An 18925-nucleotide genomic window follows, 5' to 3' on the forward strand; every position below is an offset into this window, starting at 1 on the left:
TACACCCCAACCCCTGCCACTCTGACAAGTCTGCAGGCAAACCCCTACCCCTGCTCTTTTATATTGACGTTAGTGCACACAACAAAAATTCACTCTGCACGTGGACGGGAAAAAATTAGAGGGAGCATTGCTCCATACCCTTCCACTCAAAATGTTCTTTCCCACAAAGCAGCTGTGAGAACAGTGCAGCGCGTAAAACCATTCTGAGTGCACTGGGAAAACAACTGTGCATCTCCTTAACCAGTGAGCCCTAGGGGAGAATTAAAAGAGTGGAAAAGAAAGATTTGGTTGAAAAAGAAGAAAAAAAAAACAAGAAGAAAAGGAAGATTCTTTAAATTTAATTTTGGCATTTTTAAAATCTGCTAAATAATTCACAATTTGAAGGAATGCAACTCCACACATGGAATAATTAATTTTCAGTGCCAGAGGTTGATTGGCAGCTATTAACACTTTTTACCATAGAAACCAGAGAAAGGTTACAGTGCAAAAAGAGGCCATTCAGCCCATCATGCGCAGCCAAAAAAAGAAACAAACTGCTCATTTTAATCCAGCACCTGGTCCGTAGCCTTGCAGGTTACAGCACTTGGATGCAGATCCAGGTACCTTCTAAATGAGCTGAGGGTTTCAGCCTCAACCACCAACTTAGGCAGTGAATTCCAGATGCTCACCACCCTCTGGGTGAAAAGGTTTTCCTCATGTCCCCTCTAATTCTTCTACCAATCACCCTAATCTATGCCCCCTGGTAACTGACCCCTCAGCAAGGGGGAAACAAGTCTTTCCTGCCTACCCTATCTAGGCCCCTCATAATTTTGTACACCTCAATTAGGTCACCCCTTAGCCTCCTCTGTTCTATGAAAAACAACCCCAACCTAACCAATCTCTCCCACTGTTGCAATTTTCAAGCCCTGGCAACATTTTGTAAATCTCCTCTGTACTCTCTCCAGTGCAGTTATGTCCTTCCTGTAATGTGGTGACCAGAACTGTACACAAAATTCCAGCTGTGGCCTAACCAATATTTTATACAGTTGCATCATTACATCCCTGCTTTTGTATTCAATATCTCGCCCAATAAAGGAAAACGTTCCATATGCTTTCTTAACCATCTTGTCCACATGTCCTGCCACCTTCAAGGAGTTGTGGACATGCACTCCAAGGTCTCTCACTTACTCAACCCCTCTCAATAGCTTCCCAAAGATTGAGTATTCCCTTGCTTTGTTTGCCCCATCATGAAAAGAATACTTATCTTTGCAATTACTAGCCCTAAATATTTGTGAAAAGTTCAGTTTGTATCGTTTGTGCAAATACAGCAATTTACGCCGTTCAATGCATGGTAGTCAGGTGGGGTGGTCAGGTGGTCGGTTGGGATGGGGGGTTGTCTTGTGGTTAGGGGTTTTTGAATGGTTGGGGGTATAGTTGGGAGTAGGGGGTTGTGGTGGGGGTTCAGGTGTCTGGGGGGCTGATTAGTCGCAGGTGAGGGGTGGTCAGGGTCTGGCCGGGGTGGGGGGGGGGGTATTCAGAGTGTGGGGGTGTTCCAGGGGTGGGGGCTGGGGTGGTCGGTGTCAGGTGCTCGGGGTTTGGGGAGGGTAGTCGGGTGGTAAGTTGAGGGGGGTGGGGTGGGGGCGCGGCTCAGTACCACAGATACCCAGGCATTAGACTTTCCCAGGGCGACCGTCCTGCTAAGAGTTTCGGAACCATCCAAAGTCTCCGATTTAAATCGCTGCTTGGAGGGATCCAGACACAGGGCAATTGCCCATCGGAAGTTGAAACTTCCCGGGCAATTTCCATGCAGTCATTGCGTGGGGACCTCTGGGGGGGTTTCCCCCAGCGTACCTTCCAGGGTAAGCCCAGGTACCACCCTCTGGAGAACGGAAGATCTGGGCAATTATGGATCGCAGTTGCAGCCCTTGAACTAGATTACCAATGTGCTGGAGCTGCCTGCTCTAGGATAATGCTCAGGGATCTTAGAGGTAAAACCTGATTGCTAAAAGGCTTGAACACTTGTCCCACTACATGCCTACAAATTCTCTCATTTTTCAGGGACGAGGAACTCTCCTCTGGGAGATTGTATCAACTGTTTCTAAGAAGGAAAGGAACACTTGACCTCACCCCCTAGACTTTTGATTATGCAACTCCTGAACCAACCTCTGGGAAAAAAACACCAGACTAGAACTTTTCCTCTGGCATTACTCTCTTCTTTGCCATGAAGAGGCATGTGGCCTCCATTCAGTGTCTAGGCATGGTTTAGATTTCACCATGAGAGACTTCTGTCATGCAGTTGTGTCCCACCACATTATGATACACATCATGGTTGTTGCTTAAGAGGAATACCCAATTCCCTATTATTTCTCCCAGGAATAAAAATGTCAAATATCCTTTCAATAAAACATCTTACCGGAGCCTGGTGCTTTATCCAACAGTTCAGCAAGTACTGGCAAAACAAAAAGCTCACTCCCATCATCAATGGACAAGCTCAAGTGGCAAAAAAGCCTTGGCAAAGGTGTCACATCATTTGAACTACCCAACCACCTTGAAATATATAGAGGAGAATCTTCGGCTTGGCGAGCTGGGGCGAGGCTCGCTCACTGAGGCGTCAAATGACGCGGGGTGATGGTGGGTATGTGTCCCGACGTCATTTAGATTTTCAGTTCAGCAGAAACTTTCAAAGGCCTATTAAGTCCACTTAACTAGCAATTAAAACAATTAACGGAGCTGTCCATCCAACCTTAAGGTTAGCGGGGCAGGCGAAGAGCCCAGGCGGCCTTCGCATTTTCCATGAAACCTCATCCACGGGTGGGTTGAGGTTTCATGAATGATTTTAAATTTTCTCAAAAATTTTTATTGAAATTAATGCACACGTCCCTGCTCATGTGACCGTTTCACATGAGGGCATAACTGCACCTCCGTGCAGCTCCGTGCCTCAGGGAGATTTCTGCACTCTTTTGCATGCATGCACAGAAGAGCATGCTCCCGACTCAGGGAAACCCCCGTCCCTCGCCCGCACAGGGACCACACAGCGCTTCCGGGTGCGCGTCACGCTGGGTGGTTCCTGTGCAGACCTGATCGGGGGTGCCAATAGGGTCCGTGCCCACCCCCACACAACCCACCCGACGGGGGGGGGGGGGGGAATTCTACCCATTTTGGAGTATACAATTTTGTGTGACAATGCAATTTTAAACACAGAAAGCCAACGCACCTCTCACAAAATAGGCAACGAATTTGCACTTGTCCCTGGCTCTGCTCTTCTTCATCCCAGTCACACCATTCCGCATCGTCTATCTCTGACAGTTCAGGCATCTCATCAGTAATGTCTTCTCTGCCTATCATATATAAAAAAAAGAGAAAATCTGTCAAAAGGACAATAAAAAGTTAGGTAGAGCATAAGTCTCACACACAAAAATACTAGGCTTTGTAGTCATGTTGCAAGAGCCAGGCATAACACATCATGCCATCTGGTTGTGACATACAGCTACAACTTGCATTTATATAGCACCTTAATGTTGATCAACTTCATAAGACATAACACTGGAGCATTATCAGCCCAAAACTGACACTGAGCCAAGAAAGGAGCTATTAAGAGGGGTGACTAAAAGCTTGTCAAAGGAGTGGGTTTTAAGGAGAGCCTGAAACAGGAGGAATGTGAAGAGGTTTAGGTAGACAATTCCAGGGTTTAGGGCCCAGTCAGCCAAAAATACTCCTAACGATGATGAGGCAAAGGGAGTAGAGGGTGGACAAGAGGCCAGAGTTGGAAGAATGCAGAATTCTCAGTGGTTTGTAAGGCTTGAGGTGCTTACAGAGATAACGAGCAGAGAGACCAAACCAGGATTTGAAAACAAAGGTGAGAATTTAAAGATTTTTATTTTAAATTTAATGGACCAAGAGCAAGTGTTGGCCAGAAAGCAGGGGGGTGATGATTGAGGGGAACTTGTTGTGGGTTAGGAAATGGGCAACAGAGCCTTGGATGAACTTAAAATACAGATGTCAGAAGCACATTGGAATATTCGAGTCCGGAGATTGAGAAAGCAAGCACCAGGCTTTCAGCAACAAATAGCTGGAGACTACTGGAATGACCCTATCGCAAAGGTGGCTGCAATACAAAGAGGATACTTTAGTCGCATGGAGACACCACTTGAAGTATTGCATTCAGTTTTGGGGACCAACTGTGGGAAGAATATATCTGCCTTATTTGCAAGCAGTGCATATTCACCAGAATGATAAGTTGGCTTAATAGGTTAAATTATGTGGGCTGCTTGTGTGAAGCTGGCTTGTGTTCCCTGGTCAAGGTGTTAAAAATGTTGAAGGGATTTGACAGGGTCGACATGTAGAAACTATCTTCCCTGGTGGTGGAATCAAGGACAAGGAAACATAATAAATTAAAGCTAGGACATTCAGATGAAGTAAGGAAGCACCTTTTCAGAGAGTAGTAAAAATCTGGAACTCTCTCCCTCAAAAGGTTGTAGATGCTGCTTCAGTTGGAGCTTTCACAACTGAGGTCGAGAAACTTATGGTAAAGGCTTCAAGGGATGTAAAACAAAGGCTGGTAAATGAGGCTGAGGTGCAGATCAGCCGTGATCCAACTGAATGGCAGAGCACACTTGAGGGTTTGAATGGCCTACTCCTGTTTCTCCAACTGAGGCAGGGGTGGAGATTTTATGGAGTTGGAAGAAAGCGATCATTTATAGTGGAGAAACGATGGAGTCGGGTCAGGGTCAAAGAGCATGGCAAGCTTGCAAACACTCCGGTTCAGACTTGGTGGGGGCCGGAATCGGTGACCAGCGCTCCTGGTCCTTTTGTAATGAAGTTGTAACAGGTGTTGCCATGGAGAGTGCACCAGTAATGGTGACTGACAGTTAGCTGTCAAGCGTTGTTTGAAATTTAAACAAGGCAGCTTGACCATGATTGATTAAGGCATTGCCTGGTTTAAATGTGCCTGGTTTAAATTTCCAACATTGCTTGACAGCTGTCAGTCACCATCACTGGTGCATCCTCCATGGCAATACCTCTGCCAATCGAAGTTGTAAAATTACTTACCTTTCACCCTCTTCTGGCCCCGGATCCACATGCCGCCACGCTGACCTGGAAGGCTTTCCCTTAGTAGATTGCGGGTTAAAATGATACTTGGGTCCCAATGATGTCAATGGAGCCAGATCTGCATATTTATGAGAGGTCCTAGCCATCTCCCCAACTGGGGTCACAATCACCTGCTCAATAAAGTCATTAAAGTTGCAATTCATGGGTTGACAGCTGAACCAGAAGGGGTAACCTGCCGGAGCTGTTTTAACTGTCCATCCACCCATATTTTTTCCAGCTGAGCTGGGTTATAATCAGCCCATTTGTGCCAATGCAGAGTGGTTTTAATCAATTATACATCAATGACAGGGTAACAAGGAAGACCACAAGATGCTCAAAGGTCAGAGGTATGAGAGTCCTCCAAGAGGCCGTGTCACATCAATCCAAGTTCTCTCTCATGGTAACTTTATGGATGGAGGAGGACATGCAGCCTTTCTTAATACAGCCATCCACAGAAACACTACATTCCTGCCATTGCATCTAATCCTTTCTTAAATGATGATGGTGCTGCTTTGCTCTGAAGATCATTCAGAGTGTTTATTAATCTCTCCGAATGTCAACTAACCTTATAATCTTTTTACTAGTTTGAGTTTATGCCCTCTTGTCTACTCCCAGTTTAATTTAATAGTCTAGACTAACCAGTGTTGGCCAGATAATATATCCTGTTTCTCTAAATATAACTTGGGTTATGGCCCGCTGGGTCAGATAGAACTACACAAATGTACATATTTAAAATAACTCAATGTAATCTTTACTTATGACAGACTTCATGAGTAAAGCTGCACTAGGAGCTTAGCAACAAGAAGACAACACACTGCATTATCTCTGTCCTGGGTGCTACGCCAACCAAGAATTCATCGTGGCTCTCATAGACTCTTCCTTTACAACCCTTCTTATCCCTGCTGTGCAACAGCTCTGCTTCAACTCTATTGCACATTAGCCATATTACACTTATTGGTTACTGATGTCCTTGAAATTAGCGCTGGCAAAATTTTCATCTAGAATATTCTTTCCTTTTCTGATGACCATTTGACTTTAAGAGTCCCCCAACAAGTATGTCCAAAGATCCCTTCCATACACCCAACTGCCTACACAAGCAGCTGCACATTACCTGATGCATTCTCTAAGACAGAAAGCACGGGTTAAAGGTGGATACTCAGTGTAAGGGAATGTGGAAAGTGGTGTTCCACAGGAATCGATGCAGGGACCATTGTTGCTCAAGATGTACATAAGTGATTTGGAATGAGAACCAAGAGGTCCAATATCAAAATTTGTGATGACACCAAGTTGCTGGGGGGAGGGGAGGCAGTTAATACAGGGGAAGACTGCAACAGAATACAAGACGCCATTGACAAACTTACAGAATGAGCAACGTAGATAATTGCGAGGTGGTGCATTTTTATAGGTGGAGTAAGAATCTCATCAACCCCTTGAAAAGAGTCTAAATGGGTTAGAGGTGCAAAGGGATCAGGTGTACAGATCCACAAATAATTATAAGAGCCAACACAGATTTATGTAGCAATAAAAAGGTGAAAACAAAGCTCTGGGGTTTGTTTCTAAAGGGATCGAGTTCAGAAGCAGAGAAGTTATGCAAATTTATATAGAAACTTGGTTAGGTCACACTTAGGAGTATTGTGCCTGATTCCATATTGCAAATTAGGGTACAGAAGTAAGTGCAAAAAAAGATTTCAGGAAGGAGTGAACAGGCTGGAACTCTTTTCATCAAAAGAGAGAAGACTGACGGAAGAGGTTTGAGAGGGTAGACATATCCAGAGTAAAGATTTCCAATTGTTGGGGGAGCTGACAACTTGGGACCATAAATATAAGATAGTCACTAATAATTCCAATAAGAAATTCAGGAAAGTGTGAACATGTGGATTCCCCGATCATGAAGTAGCTGAGGTGAAAATCATGGACTTAGATGAATGCATAAAGGAGAAAATGGAGCTGGGTTCACTTGTGAAGTTTAAATCTCTAAAAAAAAGGCTCCGCAGCAATTGGATATAAGCTCAAAGCTGTGGGGATTCAGGGCAAAACTTGGGTTTGGATAAGAGAGGAGTGATATAAAGTGGGTAGGGGTGGGAGTTAATGAATGGAAGTGTGTGGGGGTGCTGGGGGAAAAGCACTTAGTGGCTTGGGGCTCAGGGTTTCTAATTTACATCAATGACATTGATTTCGAATCAGAAAGGGAATGAGCTCAAGAAAATGTGAGCTGAGCAGGTGAACTTAACTGAAAACAAATGTAAAGTGAAGAACGGGGGATCTGCATAAAGAATAATGTTGAAATAGACAAGGGTGAAGTTGAAAGAATCAACAACAACTTATAAAGCGCCTTTAACGTACTGAAATGTCCCAAGCTGCTTCGCGGGAGCATTACAAAACAAAACACAGTTATGACTCTGAGCCATATCAAGGAGATATTAAGTGAGGTGACCAAGATCTTTGCCAAAGAGGTTATAATCTGGGTCTGGGTCTCACTCCCTGCGCTACAAGTCCATTCTTAACATTCTCCTTGACACTGACAAGACCTGTCGTTTGCTGGCACACCAGTTTCCACATGATGGAACTCTGTGTAGATTTAAAACCAGGTCACTCTCTCTTAATACAGCGGCTGCGACTGCACTGATCAGAAAGCAGACATTGAAACCCGTAACGCTTCACCAACAGAAAGATTAACTGAAAGTCGGCGGCGTTTTATGGACTATTGAAAATATGCAAAACGCTGCGAATAAGCCGGCTCCGGCTTCAATTCATTCCGCATCGACCCAAACTCAATCCTAGCGAGACAGCCTGAATGCAGGACCGCTACATTGTTACACATCACATCCCTTTTGCAATGTTACAATTCAAGTTGCTCCTCATTCATTGATCTCTCGCCCACGTGTGTTTACCTCGTCTTTCAGCCATGTTCAATCTGCAAGGTCCATATGAAATCTCTTCACAACCCCATTCACTTCCAGGTCAGTGGGATGGTTCAGTTTGAAGAAATAGGAAGTATATGTGTATATTTTAAATGAGTTCATTGAACACCTTTTACATTCATGTACTTGGTCAATGCGATGTGCTCCAGGTTAGGTCTAATAAAGGAATCTCTATTCAATCACAATACTTCTTAACGATTGTTCTCTAATTAAAATTCCCGAAATAAAAGGGGTTTTTTTTTAGCTCCATCTGGTGTTGTCACTGAGAATTTACAGTGTTTGGAAAATTTGATCAAAGTCAGATGGCCAGTATAGGAGCAATAATATTTACCAGCGGAGAGGTGATCAGACAATCCCAGCTTCTGAAAGACCAAGCAGACACGTCTAAATGAAAAAAAATATATATATATACAGGTGAAGACCTTGAACTATGAAAAATTCCCTTTGTCGCTCTAAACAAAATCCATCCGGAACAGAATGCGTTTCTCACTCGAAGTTATCGTGATATCCTAACATTTTGCACTTTTAACGCTTGCTAAAAAAAATTTTGGGGTGAGCGGAAACGTTTTCAAAGATTTGCGTCCAAGATCATGGAAACAAGACGAATCTTTTGCCAGCTGATCGACCATGATGTCATTAACGAGTAAAAATTGTCAACATTAAAAAGAAAAAATATAGTCATTTCAAAAATTAAAGCGTTTCTACAATGGGTTTTCCCAGAATCTCGTGCAACAGAATTTAATCAATCTAAGCGTTTTAGAAATGAAAATATGAGAATCCCTTTGGGAAAAGAAATAGGATTGTGGAGTTGTGGGATGCACACATGGAGCCTGCAATGCGAGGCCAGGTCAGTATTTAAGAATGAGTGAATATTAATATCGCTCTGGCAGCCAATGTGTTCCAGGTGGGGCGGGACTTGGTTTTAATTTAGTCACATTTCTACAGCAAAATGCCCTGAGTGGAGAATGGTTACATAATAGGTGTGTGTGAATCACTCCCAATAACTACTAGCAGTGATAGTCTGGTGTGATTGGCAGGGAAATTGCCCAACCATCTTCATTCCAGTCAGGATTTGGGGCGGGACAAAGTTTAAAACTGGGGAGCAGATGAGCATACAGTGTGAGATTAGGATTGGAGCTAATGGGGAGAGTGACCCCCGACAAAGAATGGTTGAGTTGAAGTTTCAGTGTAGCTCAATGGAAGAGTTTTAATTTACTGTCTTCATTCTACATCGAAGATGACAGCCAGAATACCACTTGGCCTTTTGTAGTATGTAGATAAAGTAGAAAGATTATTTATGTAACTAATGGTGAAAAGTAAGGATTACATTTTTTCTTTCAATATCATGAATTTAAATTCCAGGCAGAAAATTTCTTGAACAGCATATGATTTTCATTCACAATCCCACCCAGTCATCCAAGCCACTTGACGATAAACACGTTCAGAAGATTCTGTATTGATATGATTTTTATTTGGAAAAGCACTTTGCAACTATGCTAGTTTATTTTTTAATTAAAGCCTTACACCAGGAGGCACACGTCATTACCTGCCAATTACAGGATTCACAGACCCTGGAATTATCAGAAACCCAAACACAAGGCACATTATAATCCGAAGCTTTACCCCAAAGATCCCAGTGTTCATCATATTGTCTTAATGCAAAGGCTTTTGTACTAGAACCATGGAAAAGTTATGGTGTAGAAAGAGGCCATTCAGCCCATCAAGTCTGCACCGGCCAAAAAGAGAAAAAAAGAAACTAGCTGCTCAATTTAATCCCACTTTCCAGCACCTGGTCCAGCAACAAGGTTACAACCTTGCAGGTTACAGCAGTTCAGATGCAGATCCAGGCGCCTATTAAATGAGTTGAGCATTTCAGCCTCAACCACCAACTTAGAGCAGTCAATTCCAGATGCCCACCACCCTCTGGATGAAAAAGTTTTTCCTCATGTCCCCTCTAATCCTTCTACAAATCACCCTAAATCTATGCCATCATCTTAAATCTATGCCCCCTGGTAATTGACCCCTCAGCTGGGAGAAACAAACCTTTTCTCTCTACCATGTCCCTCATAATTGGTAGGTCACCCCTTAGCCTCCTCTGTTCTAAGGAAAACAACCCTAGCCTATCCAGTCTCTCTCCATAGCTGCAATTTTCAAGCCCTGGTAACATTCCTGTAAATCTCCTCTGCGCTCTCTCCTGAGCAATCATATCCTTCCTGTAATGTGGTGACCAGAACTGTACACAAATTTCCAGCTGTGGCCTAACCAGCATTTTATACAGTTCCATCATTACATCCCTGCTTTTGTATTCAATATCTCATCCAATAACAGAAAGCATTCCATATGCTTTCTTGACCACCTTGTCCACCTGTCCTGCCACCTTCAAGGACCTGTGGACATGCACTCCATGATCTCTCATTTCCTCAACCCCTCTCAATAACTTCTCATTTATTGAGTATTCCTTTGCTTTGTTTGCCCTCCCCAAATGCATTCACTTTTCCAGACTGAATTCCATTTGCCACTTCTCAGCCCACTCAACCAAACCATTGATATCATTTTGGAGTGACAACTATCATCCTCACTATCAACTACATGGCCAATTTTTGTGTCATCTGCAAATTTCCCAATCATGTCTCCCACATTTAAGTGTAAATCATTAACATATACAACAAACAACAGGGGCCCCATCACTGAGCCCTGTGGAACACCACTGGAAACCATTTCCCATTCACAAAGACATCCGTTGACCATTACCCTTTGTTTCTTGTCACTGAGCCAATTTTGGATCCAACCTGCCACCTTCCCCTGTCTCCCATCAGATCTCACTTTCCTGACCATTGGGACCTTGTCAAATGCCTTACTGAAATCCATGTAGAAAACATCCACTGCACTACCCTCATCAATCCTCCTTGTTATTTCCTCAAAAAATTCCATTAAGTTAGTCAGACACTATCTTCCCCTAACAAAACCATACTAACTATCCCTGATCAATCTGTGCCTTTCTAAGCGACAGTTTCTCCTGTCTCTCAGAATTGTGTCTCTCAGAATTGTTTCCAATAATTTTCCCACCACTGAAATCAGACTGAATAGCCTATAATTTTCTGGCCTATCCCTTGCGCCCTTTTTAAATAATGGTACAATGTTCGCAGATCGTCACTCTTCTGGGACCTCGCCTGTATCTAGTGAGGATTGGAAGATGATCCTCAGAGCACCCTCTATGTCCTCCCTGGCTTCCTTTAACAACTTGGGATACAATCCATCTGGCCGTAACGATTTATCCACCTTCAAGGATGCCAGTTCCTCCAGTACTTCCTCTCTCATTATGCTTATTGTATCTAATATTTCACACTCCTCCTCTTTAACTAGAATGACTCCATCATCCATCTCCTTAGTGAAGACAGAGACAAAGTACGAGCAGAGAACCCTGCCCACATCTTCTGCATAAAAGAAGCTACCATGTATATCTCTTGTAGGCCCTACCCTTTCCTTTCCATTTCCTTGTTCTTAATTTATTGGTGAAACATATTAGGATTTTCTTTGATTTTACCTGCCAATGTTTTTTCGTGTCCTCTCTTTGCTTTCCTAATTTCCATTTTTACTTCACCCCTGTACTTTCTATACTCCTGTAGGCTTTCTACAGTATTAAGTCTTTTGTGACTGTCATAGGCTTTCTTTTTCTGCTTTATCTTGGCCTGTATGCTTCTGGATAGCCAGGGGGCTCTAGATTTGCCATACCACCCTTTTTCTCTATGGGCACATGTCTACACTGTGCCCTTAGAATCTATCCTTTGAATGCCTCCCATTGATTTGACACAGTCTTTCCTTCTAATAGCTGTATCCAGTCCACTCTCACCAGCTCACCTCTCAGCCTTGTAAAATTTGTCTTCCCCCAATTTAAGACTTTTAGTCCTGTTCTATCTTTGTCCTTTTCCATAATGATGCTAAATTTAACTATATTATGGTCACTATTTCCAAAATGGTCCCCCACTGCTACTTCATCCATTTGCCCAGATTTATTTCCTAAGACTAAATCCAGAATTGCACTGCCTCTCATTGGGCTTGTTGTGTGCTAGCTAAAAAAGTTTTCTTGAATGCAGTTCAAGAATTTTGCACTCTCTGTGCCCTTCAGACTCTTCATATCCCAATTGATATTAGAGTAATTGAAGTCTCCAACGATCAATGCCCTATTGTTTTTGCACTCAGAAATCTGTCTACACATTTGCTCTTCTAACTTCCTTCCACTATTTGGGGATCTATAGTTCACTCCGAGCAGTATGGTTGCCCTGTCTTTATTTCTGAGCTCAACCTTTATGGCCTCATTTAGTATATCATCCTGCCTCACAGCTGTAATTGATTCTTTAACCAATATTGCTACACCCCCACCTTTTTTACCTCCCTCCCTATCCTGCCTGAAAACTCTATATCCATTATACCCAGCTGTCATTTTTCCCCTCCTTAAGCCAAGTTTCGTTATAGCGATGATATCTGCTGCCAAGTGTCTATCTGTGCCCTTAGCTCATCGGCTTTATTTACTATGCTCTTTGCATTTATATATCTACCTTTTAACATTGCCAAATTCCTGTGCTGTACCTTTTTAATCTGTGCTGCTTCTATCTTTGAGAGTCACTCATTAATTCTTCATCTCCCGTTCTCTGCTCTGCGTTTGCACTCAGGTTTCGATCCCCCTGCCAATTTAGCACGAGCAAATCTCCCAGCGAGGATATTTGTCGCAGAACTGTTGACGTGCAGAGCATCCAGCTAGTACAGGTCCCACCTTCCCCAAAACTGGTCCCAATGCCTCAGAAATCTGATGCCCTTCCTCCCTCCCACTTGGATTTGGGACTGGGAGTAATCATGAGATTACTGCTTTAGAGGCCCTGCTTTTCAATCTCCTTCCTAGCTCCCTAAAGTCTGCTTTCAGGACCTCGAGCCCTTTCCTACCTAAGTCATAGGTACCAAAGTGGACCTCGACCTCTGGCTGATAAACCTCCCCCAGAAGAATACCCTGCAGTCATTCCATGACATCCTTAACCCTGGCACCAGGCAGGCAACATACTATCCTGGAGTCATGTTAACAGCCACAGAAACACCTGTCTGTTCCCATAATTAACGAATCCCCTATCACTACAGCTCTTCCCCTTCTGTTCAGCATAGCTGTCTGTGGTGCCATGATCTTGGCTCTGACTGCACTCCTCTGAGGAATCAACACCCTCACCGCTGTCCATACTGGAAAATTGATTGATGAGCATGACCACAGGGGACTCCTGCACTACCTGCATAATTGTCTTGGACTGCCTGGTGGTCATCCATTCTCTTTCTACCTCCAGGCTCCTAAGCTGAGGTATGACTACCTCTCTGAACATGCTATCCACGTAGTCTCAGTCTCGCGGATGCGCCACAGTGACTCCAGCCGCTGCTCGAGCTTTGAAACCTGGAGCTCAAGGTTCTGCAGCTGGCGACAATTCCTGCATATGTTGCTTCTAGGATACTTGTAGCGTACAAAACTTCCCATATATTAGAAGACATGCATTCCAGATGACCGAGCTGTCCTGCTATGGCTTCAATTTACTTCCTTTGTGTGAACTTTATTTTACTTTGGTTTAGTTATGCAACTTTATTTTACTGAGCCTTGACATAACTTTATTTCACTAGTGCTTTTGTTCCTTACTTAAATGTAAGTAGCCCCTTCTTTTGAAAAGAATGTGTTTTCCTAATTCTCAGCTACTTGATGACACTCCCTAACAGCAGTTTCTCACCAACCGATGAACTTATGCTTCTCCTGTGATGTTAGGTGCTGCTGGCTGCCTGGCTTGGGGTCCTCCTCACGCACTCTCCAATAGCTCTCCTCTGGGTTACAGATGTGAAGCCGACAGGTAAATTGTAGCATCAATGATTTTAAACCACATGCTATTAACTTTGCATCTTGGAAATGGCTGAAGACTGTTCAGTTAAATAGTTGATGATCCAAAACAATAGTAGTTATTCATTTGAATTGGTAGCTTGTCATGAAGGTATAATAATTTTCATAATATTTTTCTGGTTTATTGTAAAGTAGGTTTACAGGGATTGTGTTGTTCTGTCTGTGTGCGTGATTTAATTGCATTTTGTACCCAAGCAGACTGCAAGTTGAAGTTATCAAAAGAAGTAAGGTGTAGAAGTATCTTTAATATGCTAATGAGTAAACATAGTTGGGAACTTAGCATGTAAGGTGTAAAGGGAATTTGCATTTTTAGATAGATGAAGGGGGATTTGAATTTCAAAGAGATTATTGAGAATAGTAACAACATGAAATTTTTTTTATTCATTCATGGGATGTGGGTTTCGCTGGCTGGACCAGCGTTTATTGCCCATCCCTAGTTGCGCTTGAGAAGGCGGTGGTGAGCTGTCTTCTTGAGCCACTACAGTCCATGTGGTGTAGGTACACCCACAGTACTGTTAGGAAGGGAGTTCCAGGATTTTTACCCAGTGACAGCAAATAAATGGTGATATATTTTCAAGTTAGGATGGTGAGTGACTGGGAGGGGAAATTCCAGGTGACAGTGTTCCCATCTATCTGCTGCCCTTGTCCTTCTAGATGGTAGTGGTCATGGGTTTGGAAGGTGCTGTCCAAGGAACCTTGGTGAATTCCTGCAGTGCATCTTGGAGATGGTACACACTGCTGCCACTGTGTGTCAGTGGTGGAGGGTGTGAATATTTGTGGATGTGGTGCCAATCAAATGGGCTGCTTTGTCTTAGATGGTGTCAAGCTTCTTGAGTGTTGTGGGAACTGCACTCATCCAGGCAACTGAGGAGTATTCCATCACATTCCTGACTTGTGCCTTGTAGATGGTAGACAGGTTTTGGAGAGTCAGGAGGTGAGATACCAGTCGCAGGATTCCCAGACACTGACCTGCTTTTGTAGCCACAGTACTTATATGGCTAGTCCAGTTCAGCTTCTGGTCATTGGTAACCCCCCAGGATGTTGATAGTGGGAGATTCAGTGATGGTAATGCCATTGAACATAAAGGGCTGATGGCCAGATTCTCTCTTGTTGGAAATGGTTATTACCTGGCAGTTTTGTGACGCAAATGTTACTTGCCACTTGTCAGCCCAAGCCTAGATATTGTGCAGGTCTTGCTGCATTTGGTCATGGACTGTTTCAGTATCTGAGAAGTTGCGAATGTTGCTGAACATTGTACAGGCATCAACGAACATCCCCACTTCTGACCTTATGATGGAAGGAAGGTCATTGATGAAGCAGCTGACAATAGTTGGGCTGCGGATACTACACTGAGGGGCTCCTGCAGTGATGTCCTGGAGCTGAGATGATTGACCTCCAACAACCACAATCATCTTCCTTTGTGCTAGGCATGACTCCAGCCAGCGGAGAGTTTTCCCCCTGATTCCCATTGACTCCAATTTTGCTAGGGCCCCTTGATGCCATACTCGGTTAAATGCAGCCTTAATATCAAGGGTAGCCACTCTCACTTCACCTCGGGAGTTCAGCTCTTTTGTCCATGTTTGAAACAAGGCTGTAATGAGGTCAGGAGTTGAGTGGCCCTGGCAGAACCCAAACTGGGCATCAGTGAGCAGGTTATTGCTAAGCAAGTGCCGCTTGATAACATGTTGATGACCCCTTCCATTTCTTTACTGATGATCGAGAGTATACTGATGGGGCAGTAATTGGCCGGATTGGATTTATCCTGCTTTTTGTGTACAGGACATATCTGGGCAATTTTCCACGTAGCCTGGTAGATGCCAGCGTAATAGCTGTACTGGAACAGCTTGGCTAGGGGTGCAGCAAAATCTGGAGCACAAATCTTCAGTACTATTGCCAGAATATTGTCAGGGCCCGTAGCCTTTGCAGTATCCAGTGCCTTCAGCTGTTTCATGATATCATGTGGAGTGAATCGAAGATTGACATTCTGTGACCTCCGAAGGAGGCTAAGTTGGATCGTTCACTCGGCTCTTCTGGCTGAAGGTTATATCTTTTGTGCTGATGTGCTGGGCTCCTCCATCATTAAGGATGGGGATATTTGTGGATCCTTCTCCCCCAGTGAGTTGTTTAATTGTCCACCACCATTCACGATGGATGTGGCAGGACTGCAGCTATGATCCATTGGTTGGGGGATTGCTTAGCTCTATCACTTTCTGTTTATGCTGCTTGGCATGCAAGGAGTCCTGTGTTATAGCTTCATCAGGTTGACACCTCATCTTTTGATATGCCTGGCATGCCCTCCTGCACTCATCAGGGAACCAGGGTTGATCCCCTGGCTTGATGGTAAAGATAGAGTGAGTGATATACCAAGCTATGAGGTTACAGATTATGTTCGAGTACAATTCTGCTGCTGCTGATGGCCTCATGGATGCCCGGTCTTGAGTTGCTAGTTCTAAATCTATCCTATTTAGCATGGTGGTAGTGCCACACAACACGATGGAGGGTATCCTCAATGTAAAGGCAGGACTTCATCTCCACAACGATTGTGTGCAGTGGTCACTCATACTAATACTGTCATGGACAAATGTATCTGCGGCAGGCAGGTTGGCGAGGATGAGGTCAAGTATGTGTTTCCATCTTGTTGGTTCCCTCACTACCTGGCAGTCTCAGTCTAGCAGCTATGTCCTTTAGGACTCAGTCAGCTTAGTCTGTAGTGGTGATACCAAGCCACTCTTGGTGACGGACATTGAAGTCCCCCACCCAGAGTACATTCTTCCCCCTTCAACATGGAGGAGCACTGATTCATCAGCAGAGGGAGGATAGTATGTGATATTCAGCAGGAGGTTTCCTTGCCCATGTTTGACCTGATACCATGAGTCCGGAGTTGGTGTTGAGGATGCCCAGGGCAACTTCCTCTCAACTGTGTACCACTGTGCTGCCAGTGCCAGTGTGACAGGACATACCCAAGTGATGGCGGTGTCTGGGGCCTTATCTGTAAGATATGCTTCTGTGAGGATGATTATGTCAGGCTGTTACTTGACTAGTCTGTGAGACAGCTCTTCCAATTTTGGCACTAGCCCCCAGATGTTAGTAGGACGACTTTGCAGGCTCAACAGGGCTGAGTTTGCCATTGCCTACGTCGATGGTGTCCATTTCATTTCGTTTTTGAGACTTTGTAGTAGTTTGATACAACTGAGTGGCTTGCTAGGCCATTTTGAGAGGGCATTTTAGAGTCAACCACATTGCAAGTTCCAAAGACATATGGAAACAATGGAATTTACATATTAAAAAGAGAGAAACATGTATGAAGGTGAATGAGGCTATATATCAGGGAAAGGCATTATAAGATCTGACAGATGTGTGTGAAGCCTCCAAGAAGCCTCCAGTATTTGTGCATTAAGCCTGCTGTCTACAGAAACTAAAGCTGGAGAAAGCCATTTTGAACTCCACGGTCCAGGGTATTGTGTTAATTTGCTGGATCTGTTTAAAATCTAAAAATCTATTTTTGGACTGTTGCCTTAAAGGAGGCGCAACTGGAGTCCAAGTTAATTATGAGTTTTAAGAGTTGTTAAAGTAGTAATTTGTAGTTCTGTATATGTGCTTGAAATCTTCTCTTTTGTTAAGAAATATTTTGATTTTAGTTTTTTTTTTAAATCTCAAGTCTTGGTGGACTTATTACTTCTGAATTCAGAGCACACTTCACAAAATAAATACAAATTGCAAAACTGTCGTGATAGGGTGGCCAAGTTTCCATCAGGGAGTTGGTCCGCCTGGCACACATCATCTGCCATGTCATAACAAGCTTATCAGCATTCCTCCCTACTACAGGTACCATTCCCTAAGAGAACATTGGCAATCAGGAGCTTCCATCGGATGGTCCATGATTATGCTTATATACTACTGCAATAGTTTGCCATTGCCTTCTGTGGTATGGCTAACCAGGAAACTCTCCCGCTCTTTACCACCAGCCATCAAGAGTATTGGAAGGATTTACAGGTTGATAATCAACTCCTTTAGCCATGTTATGCACACAGCTTCCATGCTCAAGTGGGACTTGAAGTCAGAGCTTCTGGCCCAGAAGAAGTGATGCTACCACTGCACACAAGAGCTCCCTATCACCACTATTGCTTTCAAATAAAATCTGGTATTGCTTCTACATAAAACCATTATTTTTGTTCTTGTTTTATTCAGATATTGGCTCATGACACACTTTTAAAATTTATATTCAAACACATGTTGTTTATTTCTAGGTGTTCGTATACAGAAGATTGGATTTTGAAAAAACACATACTATATATAACAGTATTCAAAACTGTCTTAATGCAAATCACTGGCAATGAAGTTCAGGGTATCAGAACACTGTACTCCGATCATAGGGCAGCAGAGGGTGCTATTTTCAAGATTATCAGTTTTTAATCACATTGCAAGCTTTAGATTATAAATTAGAACAACAATCAAAAAGCGATTAACTACCCTTTTTAAAAAAAAAATTGGAACATTAGGAAATGTCCTGTATGGGATTTTCAGCAAGTCTCTTTGTATTAAATCTACTAAATTGGCTTCTGGGTGCAACAGCATCTTTAAAAACCAATGAAATAATTTTGACCTCCTGTGGCAGGACGGGGGTGTTGGGGATGATGGTGTTCAGAAAAAAAAATCCATTTAGCGTTAACTGGGTGGTAGAGGGGTCTAAGAAAGGTGTTGGTAATCTTACAGCCCTGTTATCACTTTTGCATGCAAATCAGCATCCGAATGCCATAGTTAATAAGGATAAAAGAAATAGGAGTAGGCCATACAGCACTTTGAGCTTGCTGACCATGGCTGACCTTCTACCTCAAATTCATTTTCCCATCCAATCACTATATCTCTCGATTCACTTCGTTTCTGAACAAGACCGAATTACAATTTTACACAACATGTGAGCAGAGCGAGTATCACAATCACTCTTCCCATGTGTACTGGTGCCCTGATCAGAAGTTTTTTTAAAAAGTGAATCCTGAAGCAGACGTGTTCCTCCTGGCTG

At 43.4% G+C, this 18925-nt stretch overlaps 1 protein-coding gene and 1 long non-coding RNA gene across 5 annotated transcripts in view; one reads left to right on the top strand and one right to left on the bottom strand.

Annotated features, from left to right (window-relative positions):
* prmt3 (protein arginine methyltransferase 3) overlaps positions 1-8301 on the bottom strand; it is a 218450-nt gene extending 210149 nt beyond the window's left edge. Inside the window, exons 1-3 of one of the 2 annotated variants that reach the window (XM_041198076.1) lie at positions 7959-8301; positions 5029-5198; positions 3194-3317 (exon numbers count right to left, since the gene is read on the bottom strand). In XM_041198076.1, coding sequence (XP_041054010.1) covers positions 3194-3317; positions 5029-5059 — 155 coding nt within the window. In that variant the 5' untranslated portion in view covers positions 5060-5198; positions 7959-8301. The remainder of the gene's footprint in view (positions 1-3193; positions 3318-5028; positions 5199-7958) is intronic. The other variant, XM_041198077.1, reaches the window with a different exon arrangement.
* Positions 1-18232, top strand: part of LOC121283468 — a 90782-nt gene extending 72550 nt beyond the window's left edge. Inside the window, exons 3-4 of one of the 3 annotated variants that reach the window (XR_005944269.1) lie at positions 13777-13858; positions 18153-18232. This is a non-coding gene — a long non-coding RNA (uncharacterized LOC121283468). Of the gene's footprint in view, positions 1-13776; positions 13859-17730; positions 17849-17870 lie in introns of those variants that run through there. The other 2 variants (XR_005944268.1, XR_005944267.1) reach the window with 2 other exon arrangements.
* Positions 18233-18925: the final 693 nt, after the last annotated feature.

The sequence above is a fragment of the Carcharodon carcharias genome, chromosome 10, assembly GCF_017639515.1.
Source record: "Carcharodon carcharias isolate sCarCar2 chromosome 10, sCarCar2.pri, whole genome shotgun sequence".
In the NCBI taxonomy this organism is placed as follows: domain Eukaryota; kingdom Metazoa; phylum Chordata; class Chondrichthyes; order Lamniformes; family Lamnidae; genus Carcharodon; species Carcharodon carcharias.